Source organism: Octopus bimaculoides, chromosome 16 (genome assembly GCF_046866305.1).
Source record: "Octopus bimaculoides isolate indiv1 chromosome 16, ASM4686630v1, whole genome shotgun sequence".
NCBI lineage: Eukaryota > Metazoa > Mollusca > Cephalopoda > Octopoda > Octopodidae > Octopus > Octopus bimaculoides.
In genome coordinates, this window is record NC_142943.1 from 21,126,402 (window position 1) to 21,141,859 (window position 15,458).

Genomic DNA, 15,458 nt, shown 5'->3' on the forward strand with positions numbered 1-15,458 from the left:
TGAAAAAGTAGTTAACCATTTAATAGTTTTAGTAAATTTATACAGAAAAAGTAAACATTATACCATCAAGCATAAAAAAAAGTCAATTTCATTATGTTTAATCCTCTATTTTTTCTGTAAAAACCTATTCTGACATTAAATGAGTCAACTTGCAATATGAATGTTTACGTTTTGTATGTCTTTCTTCAACAAAAAAAATTTCTAAAAATATTCTGGAAATGATCCACTCATGTAATTTATGCACCTCTAAAGCTTATTTTTATTTTTGCAGAAAAAAAGTGTAAATTACATGGGTTTTTACAGTAATAAACTATATCCTTCTAATGTGTTAAGAAGTTTGCTTCCCAACCATATGGTTCCAAGATCAGTCCCACTGCGGAGTACCAAGGGCAAGTTTCTTCTAGTATTCACTTTGGTTGCCCGTCAGTGGCTCTGACAGACGGAAACTGGAGAAGCTCATCATATAGATCTGTAGTATACTATATCTTTGTGTAACATATGACTGGCCTGAAAAACACTAACATATCTCTTTTACTTTCACCACTTTTATTTTTGTTTTCTCTACTACCTAAGATTTGTGAATGGATTCGGTTGATGGAAACTGAAAGAAGCCCATCACACACACATACATGTGTGCATGGGGACAGGGGTCTGTACATATCCCCCCAACCAGTACTTGACAACTGGTGACAGTGTGCTTGTGTCCCTGTAACTTAGCAGTTCAACAAAAGAGACTGATAGTATGAACATAAAAATAAATACCACAGTCAATTCATTTGACTAAGAATTTTTCAAGTTGGTGCCCCAGCATGACCACAGTATGACTGAAACAAGTAAAAAAAAAGGAGCTCTTAAAGCACATCACATAAAGCTATGAATATTAATAATATCATCTAAATATTGGGTTAGATCAACTGCTTTTGGATAAAAAAGGTTGCCCACAGGATTGAAACCTACATCTGTAAACATGGTTGGTTTGCTACCATTGCACCAAAGCAATCCTTTGAATTTTTCTATTTATAGCTTTATGTGATGTGCTTCAAGATCCTGTGTTCTAAAAAGAAAATAGTTTACATTCTCTTAAAAGTTTATAAAATTCTTATGACATCAACTGATACATCTGACTCATATTACATGTCTTACCAACATACAAGAGATCTGACTAACATACTATAAGTTTGACATATTTATAGGTCTAAATCATATTATATGTCACATATATGATTGTAGTCTCTTGTAGTCCAAAAAAGATGGTCCTGCAATGTGTTGCTCAAAAAATCTGCTCAGATGATTTGTTTATAGTGATCAAATGTGTGTGTTGTACATCAACTCACTCCCTCCATCAAATTAATGTTTCCTGAACAGGTGTACAGTGTACCACAAGTCAGGTGTCGAAGTGATCACAGAGCAATGTGAGATGAAGTGTTTTGCTCAAGGACACAATGCACCACACAGTCCAGGAACTGATACCACAATCTTACAATCATGAGTGTAATACCCTAACCACTAGGCCATTTGCCCACAACCACATAAATATGCTACTTGCCTTTCTAGTATACTGTGGAAGAGGTAGACCCAGGAAGACCTGGGATGAGGTGGTGAAGCACGACCTCCAAACTTTAGGCCTCACTGAGGCAATGACTAGTGACCGGGACCTTTAGAAATATGCAGTGCGTGAGAAGACCTGGCAAGCTAAGTGAGACCATAATCCGTGGCCTCTGCCAGAAGTGTAGCCAGCTCACTTATTTGTATCTTTACTTCATTGGACACTAAACTCTGCTTGCAGAGACCTGTTGAGGCAAGTGAAATCGGAATTGAACCAAATTCGACGACTGGCACCTATGCCAACCTCTCCTTCATTGGACACTAAACTCTGCTTGCGAAGACTTGTTGGGGCAAATGAAATCGAAATCGAAATCATAATTGAGCCATATTCAATGACTGGCATGTGCCAGTGGAGCACTAACAGCAATGTCCGAGCGTGATCATTGCCAGAGCAGCTGTCTGGCTTCCATGCCAGTAGCACATAAATAGCACCATTTGAGCATGATCGTTACCAGCGTCACCTTACTGGCACTTGTGCCGGTGGCACGTTAGAAAATATTCAAGCAAGGTTATTGCCAGTGCCGCTGGACTGGCTCCTGTGCAGGTGGCATGTAAAAAACACCATTTTGAGTGTGGCCATTGCCAGTACCGCCTGACTGGCCCTCGTGGCGGTGGCACGTAAAAGCACCCACTACACTCTCAGAGTGGTTGGCGTTAGGAAGGGCATCTAGCTGTAGAAACTCTGTCAGATCAGATTGGAGCCTGGTGTAGCCATCTGGTTCACCAGTCCTCAGTCAAGTTGTCCAATCCATGCTAGCATGGAAAGTGGACGTTAAACGATGATGATGATATGTCTTAGAAACATATGATAGGTCTTATCTACACAACATGTTATAAATTAATCACACATCATATAAGAATGCCTAACTAACATAATAATAATAATAATATACAGATCTTTTATCTTTTACTTGTTTCAGTCATTCGACTGTGGCCATGCTTGAGCACCAGCTTGAAGAATTCTAGTCAAATGAATCAACCCCAATACTTATATATTCTTTTTTTAAAGCCTGGTGCTTATTTCATCAGTCTCTTTTGCCAAACTGCTGACTTACGGGGACATAAACAAACCAACATCAGTTATCAAGTGGTGAAAGTAGATGAACATAGATGCAATGGCACTCACATGTGTGTGTGTGTATATATATATATGTGTGTGTGTGTGTGTGTGTGTGTGTGTGTGTGTGTGTAAATATAAATCTATATATATATATATATATATATATATATATATATATATATGTGTGTGTGTGTGTGTGTGTGTGTGTGTGGAGGCGCATGGCTTAGTGGTTAGGGTGTCAGCACCATGATCATAAGATTGTGGTTTCGAATCCTGGACCAGACGACGCATTGTGTTCTTGAGCAAAATTTCATTTCACATTGCTCCAGTCCACTTAGCTGGTAAAAATGAGTAACACTGTGATGGACTGGCATCCTGTTCAGTTGGGGAACACATACGCCATTGAAACCGGGACACCGGGCCCATGAGCCTGGCTAGGCTTTAAAAGGGTGCATTTATTTATTTATTTTATATATATATATATATATATATATATATACACACACACACATATTTATTTATTTACTAGCTGTCCATTGGTTACAACAAAGAGAGTTTCAGCTGGTCTGATCAACAGAACAGCTTGCTCATAAAATTAACATTAAAGTGGCTGAGCACTCCACAGACACATGTACCCTTAACACAGTTCTCAAGGAGATACAGTGTGACACAAGTGTGATAAAGCTGGCCCTTTGAAATACAGGTACAACTCATTTTTGCCAGTTGAGTGGATTGGGGCAAAGTGAAATAACTATCTTACTCAAGGACACAACACATCGCCAGGAATTGAACTCACGACCTTATGATCATGAGCTGAATACCCTAACCACTCAGCCACACACCTTCAGTTAGTATCTCACTCCCTGACAGCAAGTATTGATTTGTTTACATCTCTGTGACTTAGTGGATTACTAAATAGAAGAAGCACCAGACCTATGAGTGTATATATATATATATATTTATATATATATATATATATATATATATATATATATATATATATATATATATATATATATATGTATATATATATATATATATATACACACACACATACACACTCGCACAAACAATGGGGTTTCTTTCAGTTTCTGTCTACCAAATTAACTCTCAGGGCTTTGGTCAGTGTGAGGTTATAATAGCAGATACTTGTCCTAGGTACCATGCAGTGGGACTGAACCCAGAGCTATTGGACAGGTGGGTATTTTGGCAGCTTTAGACAGGCCTAGAGCTGACAAATTCCATTGTCATTTAACAATTCCTCCAAGATTCCTTCAACACCTACTCCTAAACTGCCAAAGATAGTAGCTAAAGTGCATTATTTACATTATTTACATTTGATGGATATTTGTCCTCATCTTGTTTTAATAATAATAATAATAATAATAATAATAATAATAATAATAATAATAATAATGCCCGGATGCAGTACCAGGCAGTGGCTCACATGGCTTCTGATCTTAACTGATTGGAAGTGTTATCATGTACATTGTTTTGTCTTGGTATAAAAGATGGGCTACAGCAAATATTCTTCTTAATACCACAGATTTGCTTGTCAGTTGTTTGACCTTAACCAGTTGAGCATGTCCCTTAGTGGCTGATGACATGTGCATCTCTGATCACGAGCAGAAGTAGAGGGGGAGCATCATAGCCATGTGTTGAGAGGAATTCTTTGGGGTTTGAATAATTCACCTTTGGAAACATGGGTGTTTTGCTCAACATCCTTAAACAAACCCTATTCAGGGACCTTTTGAGTGGGATGGGCTACTTGACCTGAAGAAAATTCTAACTGGGCCCCACCTGCGTGGTCATGCACTATTTATTTTGATATGAGATCTCCATGTCGCTCACATATGGTTGTGATGCATGTGCCTGGTGTACCCTTATCAGACGGGTAGTCATGATGGGTATAATGGGCTTCGTATATTTTACCCCAGTGTCACTTTGATGGCAAGGACTGCTCTCTCACTCAATAATGATAATAATAATAATAATAATAATAACAGCAACAACATCGAAAAATACCTTAGGAATGAGAACCCAGGTTCAAAATTTCCCCAAGATACTTGATAAAGGCTGGAGGGTGTATCAGCCGAAATGTTGTGTTAACAACAAACAAGATGAGGATAAATATCCTTCAAATGTAAATAATGTAAATAATGTACATAATTCCTCATCTCTTAAATATAGAACTGTATTATAGTAGCTAAATGTTACTCATTAACCCTTTTATTACAGTTCAAATACATGGCATTTTTAAAATTTAATTTGAAAAATATAATTAAAATTTTGGTTCCGGGTTCAGTCCCACTGCATGGCACCTTGGGCAAGTGTCTTCTACTATAGCCTCGGGCCGACCAAAGCCTTGTGAGTGGATTTGGTAGACGGAAACTGAAAGAAGCCCGTCATATATATGTATATATATATATATATATATATGTGTGTGTGCATGTTTGTGTGTCTGTGTTTGTCCCCCACCATCGCTTGACAACCGATGCTGGTGTGTTTACATCCCCGTAACTTAGCGGTTCGGCAAAAGAGACCAATAGAATAAATACTAGGCTTACAAAGAATAAGTACTAGGCTTACAAAGAATAAGTCCTGGGGTTGATTTGTTCAACTAAAGGTGGTGCTCCAGCATGGCCACAGTCAAATGACTGAAACAAGTAAAAGAGTAAAATAAAAAGAGTAATTTTGTCATTATTAGTCTAGGGTCTGGAACATAAATCAACATGAAATTTTGAAGGAAAGCTTTAAATTAGATTGTTTTAAAATAGAAAATTTGCTTAATAGAACCAACGGTAGTTGGAGGCTGGTTGATATTAAAAGGGTTAAAATGGAAAAAAGAAAGAAGACTAAACAAATAACTTATATTGGGGTGTGTTTTTAGTCCATCAAATCCAACCCCAATGCTTTAAGTTTGGTGCTTATTCTATTTAGTGGTTCATTAAGTTACAAGGGTGTAAACAAACCAACATTGGTTGTCAGGTAGTGAGATACTAACTGAAACACACCTATGTACATAAGTGTGTGTGTGTGTGTGTGAGAGAGAGAAAGAGACTGTGTGAGAGAGAGAAAGAGAGTGTGTGAGAGTGAGAGTGTGTGTGTGTGTGTGGTAAGAAGTTTGCTTCCCAACCACATGGTTCCAGGTTCAGTCCCACTGCATAGCACCTTAGGCAAGTGTCTTCTACTATAGTCCTGGGCTGACCAAAACCTTGTCAACAACAAATACAAAAAGAAAGGAAGGAGAAACACTGACAGTAACAGAAAACCATTTCAGTATCAAAACTGAAACAATCACATTTAATAGTGTAATGACAGATAGTTTCACTTTAATGGTTTCATTTTAATACTACATACATACCTCATTCTAATTGGCGGGAATTGTAAGTTATTTCTAACTCGTCCTTCACCATGATAACAACAAAAAAAAATAGCCACACATCTTTTTCAAATACAATCGACAAACATATATTCCCTACAAACTGTGAGTTTTTTGGAAAATCTTTTTGTAAATCTTGAGATTAACACCAGCACGATTACCTACCTAACCCTAGCTCTGACCCTAAAACCCTAACCCCTAACACTGTAGTGAAAATCATGCCGGTGTTAATCTGAAAATTTAACAATCTTTTTTAAAACACTTTTACTTACTAGCATTTTTTTTATTTAGTGTGTGTGGGGGGGGGGGGGGTTGCCCATATATATATATATATATATATATATATATATGTATATATACACTTAAGACTTATAAGCAATTTTCAAAATATAATTTCAAAATACAAACAAGTCGGACATATAAATGGAGATAACACAAAAACGAAATATTTTAGAATTTCCATATATTTCATAGAGTATTTGGCTGAATTCTGCTTTAAGCACCCCATATAACCACTCACAACATTTTTTTTTATTTTGGGGAATTTTCAGAGACTTTGTGTGTATTTGTGTTCCACACATGGGAATTCATACAGTTAGAAAAAAACAATTTTTGTTTTTGATTTTTCAAGTTATTTTTGAATTTTTTTATTTTTCAAATTTTTTGCTTAAAACCCAGCAATAGACTAATTAATGTGTTTATGAGGAGAAAAATATTGAAAAACATCAATGCATCAAAGTGACAAAGAAATGAGGAGAGTATCAGGTGGTCCTGAGATGTGCTAAAAATAACAGCTAAATAGCCGTCTTTTACTCTTTTACTTGTTTCAGTCATTTGACTGCAGCCATGCTGGAACACCGCCTTTAGTCAAGCATATCGACCCCGGGACTTATTCTTTGTAAGCCTAGTACTTATTCTATCGGTCTCTTTTGCCGAACTGCTAAGTGACGGGGACATAAACACACCAGCATCGGTTGTCAAGCAATGCTAGGGGGACAAACAGACACACAAACACACACACACATATATATATATATATATATATATATATATATATATATATACATATATACGACAGGCTTCTTTCAGTTTCAGTCTACCAAATCCCCTCACAAGGCTTTGGTCGGCCCGAGGCTATAGTAGAAGGCACTTGCCCAAGGTGCCACGCAGTGGGGCTGAACCATGTGGTTGGTAAGCAAGCTACTTACCACACAGCCACTCCTTTTAGTTTTTGCAGAGCACAAATTCGCAAAAATTTTCTGAAAATTCCTCAAAATAAAAAAAGTTATGTGGGTGCATAACGTTATTGGGTGCTTAAAGCAGAATTTTGCTGAGACTTTTTCATAGATTTTCTTTATATTTCTATAATTTTGCAATTGGTTTGCAAAATTCTCATCAGGAAGAGGAGGATTCTGTTAAGCCATATTTATTTACAAGATTTAGAAGTCAAGAACATCATATGAATGTAGTTAATACTTTTTCCTAAGTACATTATTAATGCACAGGAATTAGTGTATTATCATATGGAAAAGGTTTATACAATTTGATGGCATATAATTAGATAGTAATATAATTTAGACTATATCCATGTAATCACATTTTCTGTTTTCCCATTTCTGAACCTTGGTTGTTACTCAACTGGTTCTCATGAAAAACTTTTACAAGTTAGCCTGCAATTTCTAGAGATAATCCCTATATTTCAGTCTTTAGAACTAAACGTAACTTCCATATAAAATACATGAAACTAACAATAAAAATAAAGAATTAAAATTAATGTTAAAAGTTCGTTACTTTTTCAGCGTCCGTTTTCTTTTCTAACATAAATTACATCTATACTTGTACATTTTATAAATTATAGATTAGAGAAAATTCTATGTTGCCACGAATTCGTTCACTTTTCTCGAAGAGTAGAAAACATCTGTCTTTTTTATTCAAGTCAGAATATTTAAATCTGAAGAAATGTTAATTCAACGTTGAATATCTGAAATCACCGGCCAAATGGTGTTTACGTAATTAACACCGACTTCCTTAAACAGCTGGCAGCTTAATTAGAGTCGCTAATAACAAACCAAGGGAGGTAATTCTTCAGTCAAGGTCTTGCTTAAATGTTCTGTTTATTGGTTAATCGCCATTAATTTCCCGCATGTTTGGGCGCTGTTTGACACGGTTGAGGCCGATACGGAACGTCCGGATATGCTTCTTGAGCAAAACTGAACCCTGTTACTGCTGCCTTTCACAAGAACAAGATCCTACGGTTGCTAAAACTTGTCCGTTAGCATCGCTCAATACTATCAAATCGCTACATACTGCTATTGCATATTTTTGTCCGTGTCAACCGCAAAAAGAACTTAGGATGAGACAACTGACTTTCGACAACCAGGCACTTAAGTGTCTGCCATTTGATCCTTCGGACGATGTTAAAACGCAGAGATCTGTTCCTAATGCATGTTTTTCCAAGGCACAACCGACCCCTGTCGAGAACCCGGTGATGGTTGCTTATTCTTCGTCTGCTTTAGCCCTGCTGGGGTTAAGTGTTGAGGACATTGAGACAAATGAGGCCGTAGAATATTTCAGTGGGAATAAAATCATGAAAGGCTCAGAACCAGCTGCCCATTGCTATTGCGGTTATCAGTTTGGTCTATTTTCGGGTCAACTTGGAGACGGAGCTGCTATGTAAGTATTAAAGCACTTTATTAAAACTTATATAACTTCTGGACGAATCTATTCGTAGTTTTTATATTCTGTGTTAATTGCGTTTATTCCCGCAAACCCAATTAACATTTACCACGCTCTTTCCCTATTGCTTTTGGTTCATCTGTCGAACCTTTTTTTAGAACCCATAGTATTCAATTATAAGTTATAATGAATTCAACAGTTGTAAAAGTAATTGTAGAAATGTATTAACGATTTTTACCAGTCATTTTAGCAGTGACGGAATGTTTATTGAAAGTTACTTGGTATTGTTACGAGTAAACATGGTAAGCTGACGGTGGTCCATTGTCGACAAACAATAAACAGTGAAGTTAATGGGTTTAAATACGTTTGCATGACATGGTGAGAAGTGGCATAGAACAAAGCCCTTCTGATGAGGGAAAACAAGTTGTTGTTTATTTCTGTTGACCTTGTCATCAAGGGTTTTATAGCGGCGACCATCCTGTCTTTGTTTATTATAGGCATAGAGGATTTAATACGTCCTTTCTAAGTTATTACGACTTGTTCTCAAACGGTGCACTGCAGCGCGCTGATGCGCAGCTAGGCGTGTCTAGGTGAGCTGCGGATTTATAAAAATGTAATTAAAAGCTTTTAGAAACTCCATTGTAAAATGCTTCCACAATTTAAAAAAAAAAGGCGTATTATACATGATTTTGTGGTAAAGAATTATAATCAATTAAAATAAAGTAAACAATAGCTTTCTATAGTTTTCTTTTTATGTTTAGCTTTAAAAACAGCTGTTGTTTTTAAAACTTGCAGTGCGCTTCTAATTTCCGTACAAAATGCTCCAGTAATGTTTTTGCTTGGTCTCCAATGCGTCGTCATTTCAAAATAATTGTGAATCACTTTGTTTGATTGAAGAATATTCGACTGCTTGTTCTAGCGACCGTCGCTTCCCTCCTTGTTATCACCAATCATCATCGGCGTTTTACGTCCGCTTTTCCCTGTCTGCACGGGTTAGACAAAACTTTCAAGAAGTGTGTTGTGGCCTTATGCCCTTCCTATCGTCAACTCTTCCTATAACACGCAGGGACAGTAACCTCATTGATGCTCTGTAATGATATCCTTTACTTGTTTCAATCATCAGATTGCGGCCATGCTGTGGCACTGCCTTGTAGATTTTTTTCATCTGAGTCGTGACGATGTTTATAAAACATGTTTTCCAAAACATTATTTAGTGGACTTTTTGGACCTTCTTACAAGAATGGGAGTTATTCACCCACTCTGGAGAATCGCTGGTTTAGTCTAAAATGAGTTTAAGGAACTTTTATTTCCCATATTTTTAAAATGTAACACAATCTGCTACATACTCTAAAATTAGCATAGTCTTAGGAATTTTCTAATTAGCAATGGTTTGTATCATAAGAAATTGCTGTAAGACAATAATATATCAAAAACTTTATTAAATAATTGAATGATGTCACAATTAAACATACTACTTAAGGGAGAGAACTTGCCAGTCTGGTGATAGATCAATTATTAAAGGAAAATAGGAATCACAGTTTCTTTACTTTCAGAAAAATAGATAAATAAATATCATGAGATCGTAAATTTAGTCAAAGTTAACAGCTTTAGTATAACCCTAATCTGATATTAGATTTTGTTGTTTATGCAATTCAGTATTAATAATAAACTCACAAATCAAACCTTTCTCTTTGAATGATGAAGTTCATTAATTGGGGAGACAGGTTGAGCAGGACTTGGTGGAATAATATCACTATGGTTGATAATTAAAGAATCTCCGGCTTGAGAAACAGTATTGTCATGGAATGAAGAATGAGGTCTAAATAAGTGTTATTGCGATGCTCTACTAAATCAGCTATCGGTAGTCTGATTCTGCAAGTTTAACTATTTCATCTGGAGATGTCAGGCACCATGACAAATCATACAGTGAGAGAGTCTCTATTACTCCATCTCTTTCATGAATAACAATATTCCTGTCATTATATTCCAGAGGTAAGGTGGCTAGCAAGCTGGCAGAATTGTTAGCAAGCCTGACAAACTGCTTTGTGGCATTTCATCTGTCTTTACTTTCTGAGTTCAAATTCTATCCAGGATCAATGAAATAAGTACTGGTCAAGTACTGGAGATGGTGTAATCGACTAGCCACCACCCAAAAGGTTTCAGGTCTTGTGCCTACAATAGAAAGAATTATCTTCCAGCAGTGCATCCTTTAATAAAGGATCACTTTTGAATGTGCCTCTTTTTTTTCAAATAAAGACAAGGCCAGGAAAAATTAGTCAAGAAGGTAGAGAGACACCAACTGAAGAATGGTATCTAAGAAGAAAGAAATGATGGTGAGGAATCTAATTGATAGAAGCTGAGAGAATTGAACAAATCAAACAAAGTACTTCGAAAAGAACATCATCCTAGCACGATTCTGGAAGATTCTAACAAGATTAGCAATTCAGGTTCCCTCCACTATCTCATTAGTTTTCTTGTATTACAGTACTTATTGGGTTGATAATGAAGAGGTGGTTCTGTTTTGCCTAATTCTGTGTTTTAGGAGATTTTGCACTTCCTTACCCATAAATTGAACTCTTCTATCAGTGTGTATGTCGTCAAGAGTCCCAACTACAGAAAATAGCTTTTTGATACATCTAACAATGGTTTAAAAGATATCAGTGCAAGAAAAAGCAAAAAGGTAACATGAGTTATTCATCAAATACCTCTCAAAGATATTTATTGCAAGATGCCAACTGTTTGTTTCCCACAGAAACCAAGGAAATATATTCTGTTGCCTGAATAATCTTTACCAAATGTTAATTTGTAGAAGTGTAAAAGATAGGTTTAGTTTAGAATATATTTAGCAACCATAACAGATTTTTTGAAACTTTTTAATAGAAAATGGAAAGTGTTTTTTTTTAGTTGTGTTTTGACTTTTATTTTTACATATGTAACAACCTTCTCAGACATAGGTGACAGAATTTATTGTGAATTCATTAAAGAAATTTATTATTATCTGCTTGAACCAAACAGCTTGGAGACAAGACATCAGCACATGCATTCTCTCTTCAACGACATTAAAAAGAAAATAAAAACTAGTGGAAGAAACTTTGAAGTTTCCAACATTTGAAGTTTGACATTTGTTATTTTTAATTTAAAAGATTTGCAAAACCTCAATTGTATACCTTGTAATGAATTGTATACCTTGTAATGAATTGTATACCTTGTTAGTCTGTAATGAGGGTAAAATATCTCTCCAGGGGGTTGTGTTATCATTTGTATAAATACGCAACAGCTGTGCCAGCATCTTGGAGTTCAATAGAAGGCTACAGCAATTCACCTTTTGGAATAGGTACAAGAGTAAAAAGTAATAGAACGCCGTCCTTGTAATAATATTGCAACTAAAGTAGCATCTAATATATTCTATTTGAATGTAAATAAACTGTAGATGTGAATAGTATGGAGGTAAATATTTTCTATGTCAGCTTTAAGATTTCTGAAAACGGTAACAGGTTCTTGAAGAACAAGAAAGATGACATATTCATTAAGAGTATTAACATTATCATTATCTTCATATATCCATTTCCCATACATGTATGGGTTAGATGAGTTGTCAAAATCCAAGTCAGTTTTTCGTTACGATCTATTACTTTCCTAGATCAGTCAGGGAACTTCATCTTACTTATTAGTTGCTTCCCATTACATTTGATGTAATGAAGCAGCAACTCTTTTGAAAACTGGAAATTTTAAGGTATTTAAGAGGAAGCAACTTATCAGGAACAGGTGATTATTTTGTGCTCTTAAATACAATAATCAAGGTAATTGATGTTTGTTTTATTGATGACACACTTTTTACTAGAAAGATTTGTGTTGAGATTTTCTTAATGTCTTTAGATTTCTGTCATAATCGTCTAAAGAGTTGTTACATGCCATAACGTTGTCTAAATTTGAGCATGTAGATTCCAGGTTACTTTGTGAGATAATTTGGTTCATCACATGTTGAAAATATCCCATATCATTCATGAGGTTGAATGAATTTCAGTATATTGAAACTATTGTCCTTAGGCTTATAAAACAATAAAAGGATGGTCTGTAATTCCCACTAGACATGTTTCATACTGACCTTGCTAAAATGTAAATGTTGGGGTACAGTTTGGGTTAGTTCATGAATCGTAGGTGCTGGAAAAGCATCAAAGAGAGTGTTGTCAGTGGTTCAGAAATCAGTAATCCGTTGTCCCTTTTTTTTTTTTTCTTTTGTTATTAGTACATGAGTTCTTTATAGTAAATTACTCAGTTCTCTTATATCTTCTTTGAAAAATTATTTTATTCCTTGTGTGACGAATTTGCAATCACTCACACAACACTTTTGAGCTCATGTAGCAAAAGGTTTTGTAACCAAAGTGAAATTAGTGGAAAATGTAACAGGGGGGAATGTTCAGGCAAGCAAGACTTGACAACACTAGAGGGGTTTCAGGATCATTAAATTCAAATGCCCCTGGAAATGGCTGAGGCTTGTAATACTTTCTACGTATTACATCTAAGCAAAGACTGAGTATAATCAACAGTGTTTGAACATATTACTGGAATTCACAAACAAAGCTATGTTGCTGCCATTGCAACGTTACTACTGAATAGTCTTAATGACTAAATTCTTCTGTTTAGCAATAATTAGCTTGGCTACACTGTCACTGTTTATACTGTCAACTAAAACAAGTGTACAAGGCAAAAATAAAATGTTCTAATAAAGCTAAAAGAAATTAATGCTTTGAAGATTGGTTCATGACTGGATTTGTCAAATTAGTTTTGCACCTTTTTTTTCCACTTTTGTGACATATGACATTTTTTGCTGTACATTTTCTGTGGTCATGCTTATACTCCCATCACACACACACACATACAAACTTTTGTTGTTGTTGTTGGCACTCCGTTGCTTACGACGTCGAGGGTTCCAGTTCAACGGAACAGCCTGCTCGTGAAATTAACGTGCAAGTGGCTGAGCACTCCACAGACATGTGTACCCTTAACATAGTTCTCGGGGATATTCAGCATGTCACAGTGTGACAAGGCTGACCCTTTGAATTACAGGCACAACAGAAACAGGAAGAAAGAGTGAGAGAAAGTTGTGGTGAAAGAGTACAGCAGGGTTCACCACCATCCCCTGCCGGAGCCTCGTGGAGCTTTAGGTGTTTTTGGTCAATAAACACTCACAACGCCCGGTCTGGGAATTGAAAAAGCGATCCTATGACTGCGAGCCACTGCCCTAACCACTGGGCCATTGCACCTCCACACACATACAAACACACACTAACATTTTGTGAAATAGCTGCTGAAATAATTTCCAGTTTAGTGTCCTGTTTTGTAACACTAGCAGCATTTACAAAGACATTGTGGTTATAGGCCAGAAATTTGGGGTAAGAAATTAGACAGTACCACCAATGCTAATACTTGACTGCTACTTTTATCAACGACGAAAGGAGGAAAGGCTAAGTTAACCTTTGTGGAATTTGAACTCAGAACTCAGAGACCCAGAACAAACATCACACAGCATTTTGCCTGTTGCCCTAATAATTCTGCCAGCCCATTGCTCTATGCGTATGTGTGTCTTTGTGTTTTGTTTCGTTCCCACCACTATTTGACAATTGTAGGTTTGTTTACATCCCATTAACAAAGCAGTTCAGCAAAAAAGAAAAGAGAACAATAGAATAAGTAGCAAACTTAAAAAGAAAGTACTGGGATTGATCAGTTTGATTAAACCCTTCAGGGCGATGACCCAGCATGGCCACAGACTGACATAAAACAAAAGAGAAAGCTCTACCATTACTTGATACATTAACTGTCGAGGAAATATTGAATCACAAAGAAATATAAATAATTGTATACTGATGTCTCCTGAGATGAAGCAGTGACTAATGTTTCCGTCAGATTCCTTCATGAAAGTCACTAAGCCCCTTTCCATTTAGCTCACTTTTGTTTCTATAAATTCTAGAAATCGTGTGAAAATGGCTTTTCTGTTATTTCCAACCCTCTGCTATGTCGGGTCTTCATTGACATGGCTGTTTGGTAATTGTTTTCAATGTTCTATAAATTTCAGAAAAACCAGAACACAGAACCGAATTGAAATTATTTTTTAACATTAAAGTTATTATTGTAATAATAATCCTTTCTACTGAAGGCACAAGGCTTGACATTTGGGGTGGTGGGAATTAGTCGAATACATTGACCCCAGTATTTCACTGGTACTTAATTTATTGACCCTGAAAGGATGAAAGGCATAGTCAACCTCAGCGGAATTTGAATTCAGAATGTAGTGACATGTGAAACACTGCTCAGCATTTCGTCCAGCATGCTAACGATTCCTTTGGACTGAGACCTTTGGAAATGTGCTGTGCGTGAGAAGACCCGGCAAGCCAAGTAAGATCGTTGCCAGTGCCCCTGGACTGGTTCTTGTGCGGGTGGCACATGAGATGCACCATTTTGAGCGTGGCTGTTGCCAGTACCGCCTGACTGGCTCCTGTAGAATTTTCGAGCGAGATCGTTGCCAGTGCCCCTGGACTGGCTTGTGCGGGTGGCACATAAAAGACACCATTTCGAGCGTGGCCGTTTTCGTGCGGGTGACACGTAAAAGCACCCACTACACTCTCTGAGTGGTTGGCGTTAGGAAGGGCATCCAGCTGTAGAAACTCTGCCAAATCAGACTGGAGCCTGGTGTTGCCATCCGGTTTCACCAGTCCTCAGTCAAATCGTCCAACCCAT

General features: G+C 36.7%; 1 protein-coding gene across 1 annotated transcript in view; it reads left to right on the forward strand.

Moving 5' to 3' along the window:
• Positions 1-8,141: 8,141 nt before the first annotated feature.
• Positions 8,142-15,458, forward strand: part of LOC106870718 (protein adenylyltransferase SelO, mitochondrial) — a 32,360-nt gene continuing 25,043 nt past the window's right edge. Inside the window, exon 1 of the mRNA XM_014916886.3 lies at positions 8,142-8,720. Coding sequence (XP_014772372.2) covers positions 8,191-8,720 — 530 coding nt within the window. The 5' untranslated portion in view covers positions 8,142-8,190. The remainder of the gene's footprint in view (positions 8,721-15,458) is intronic.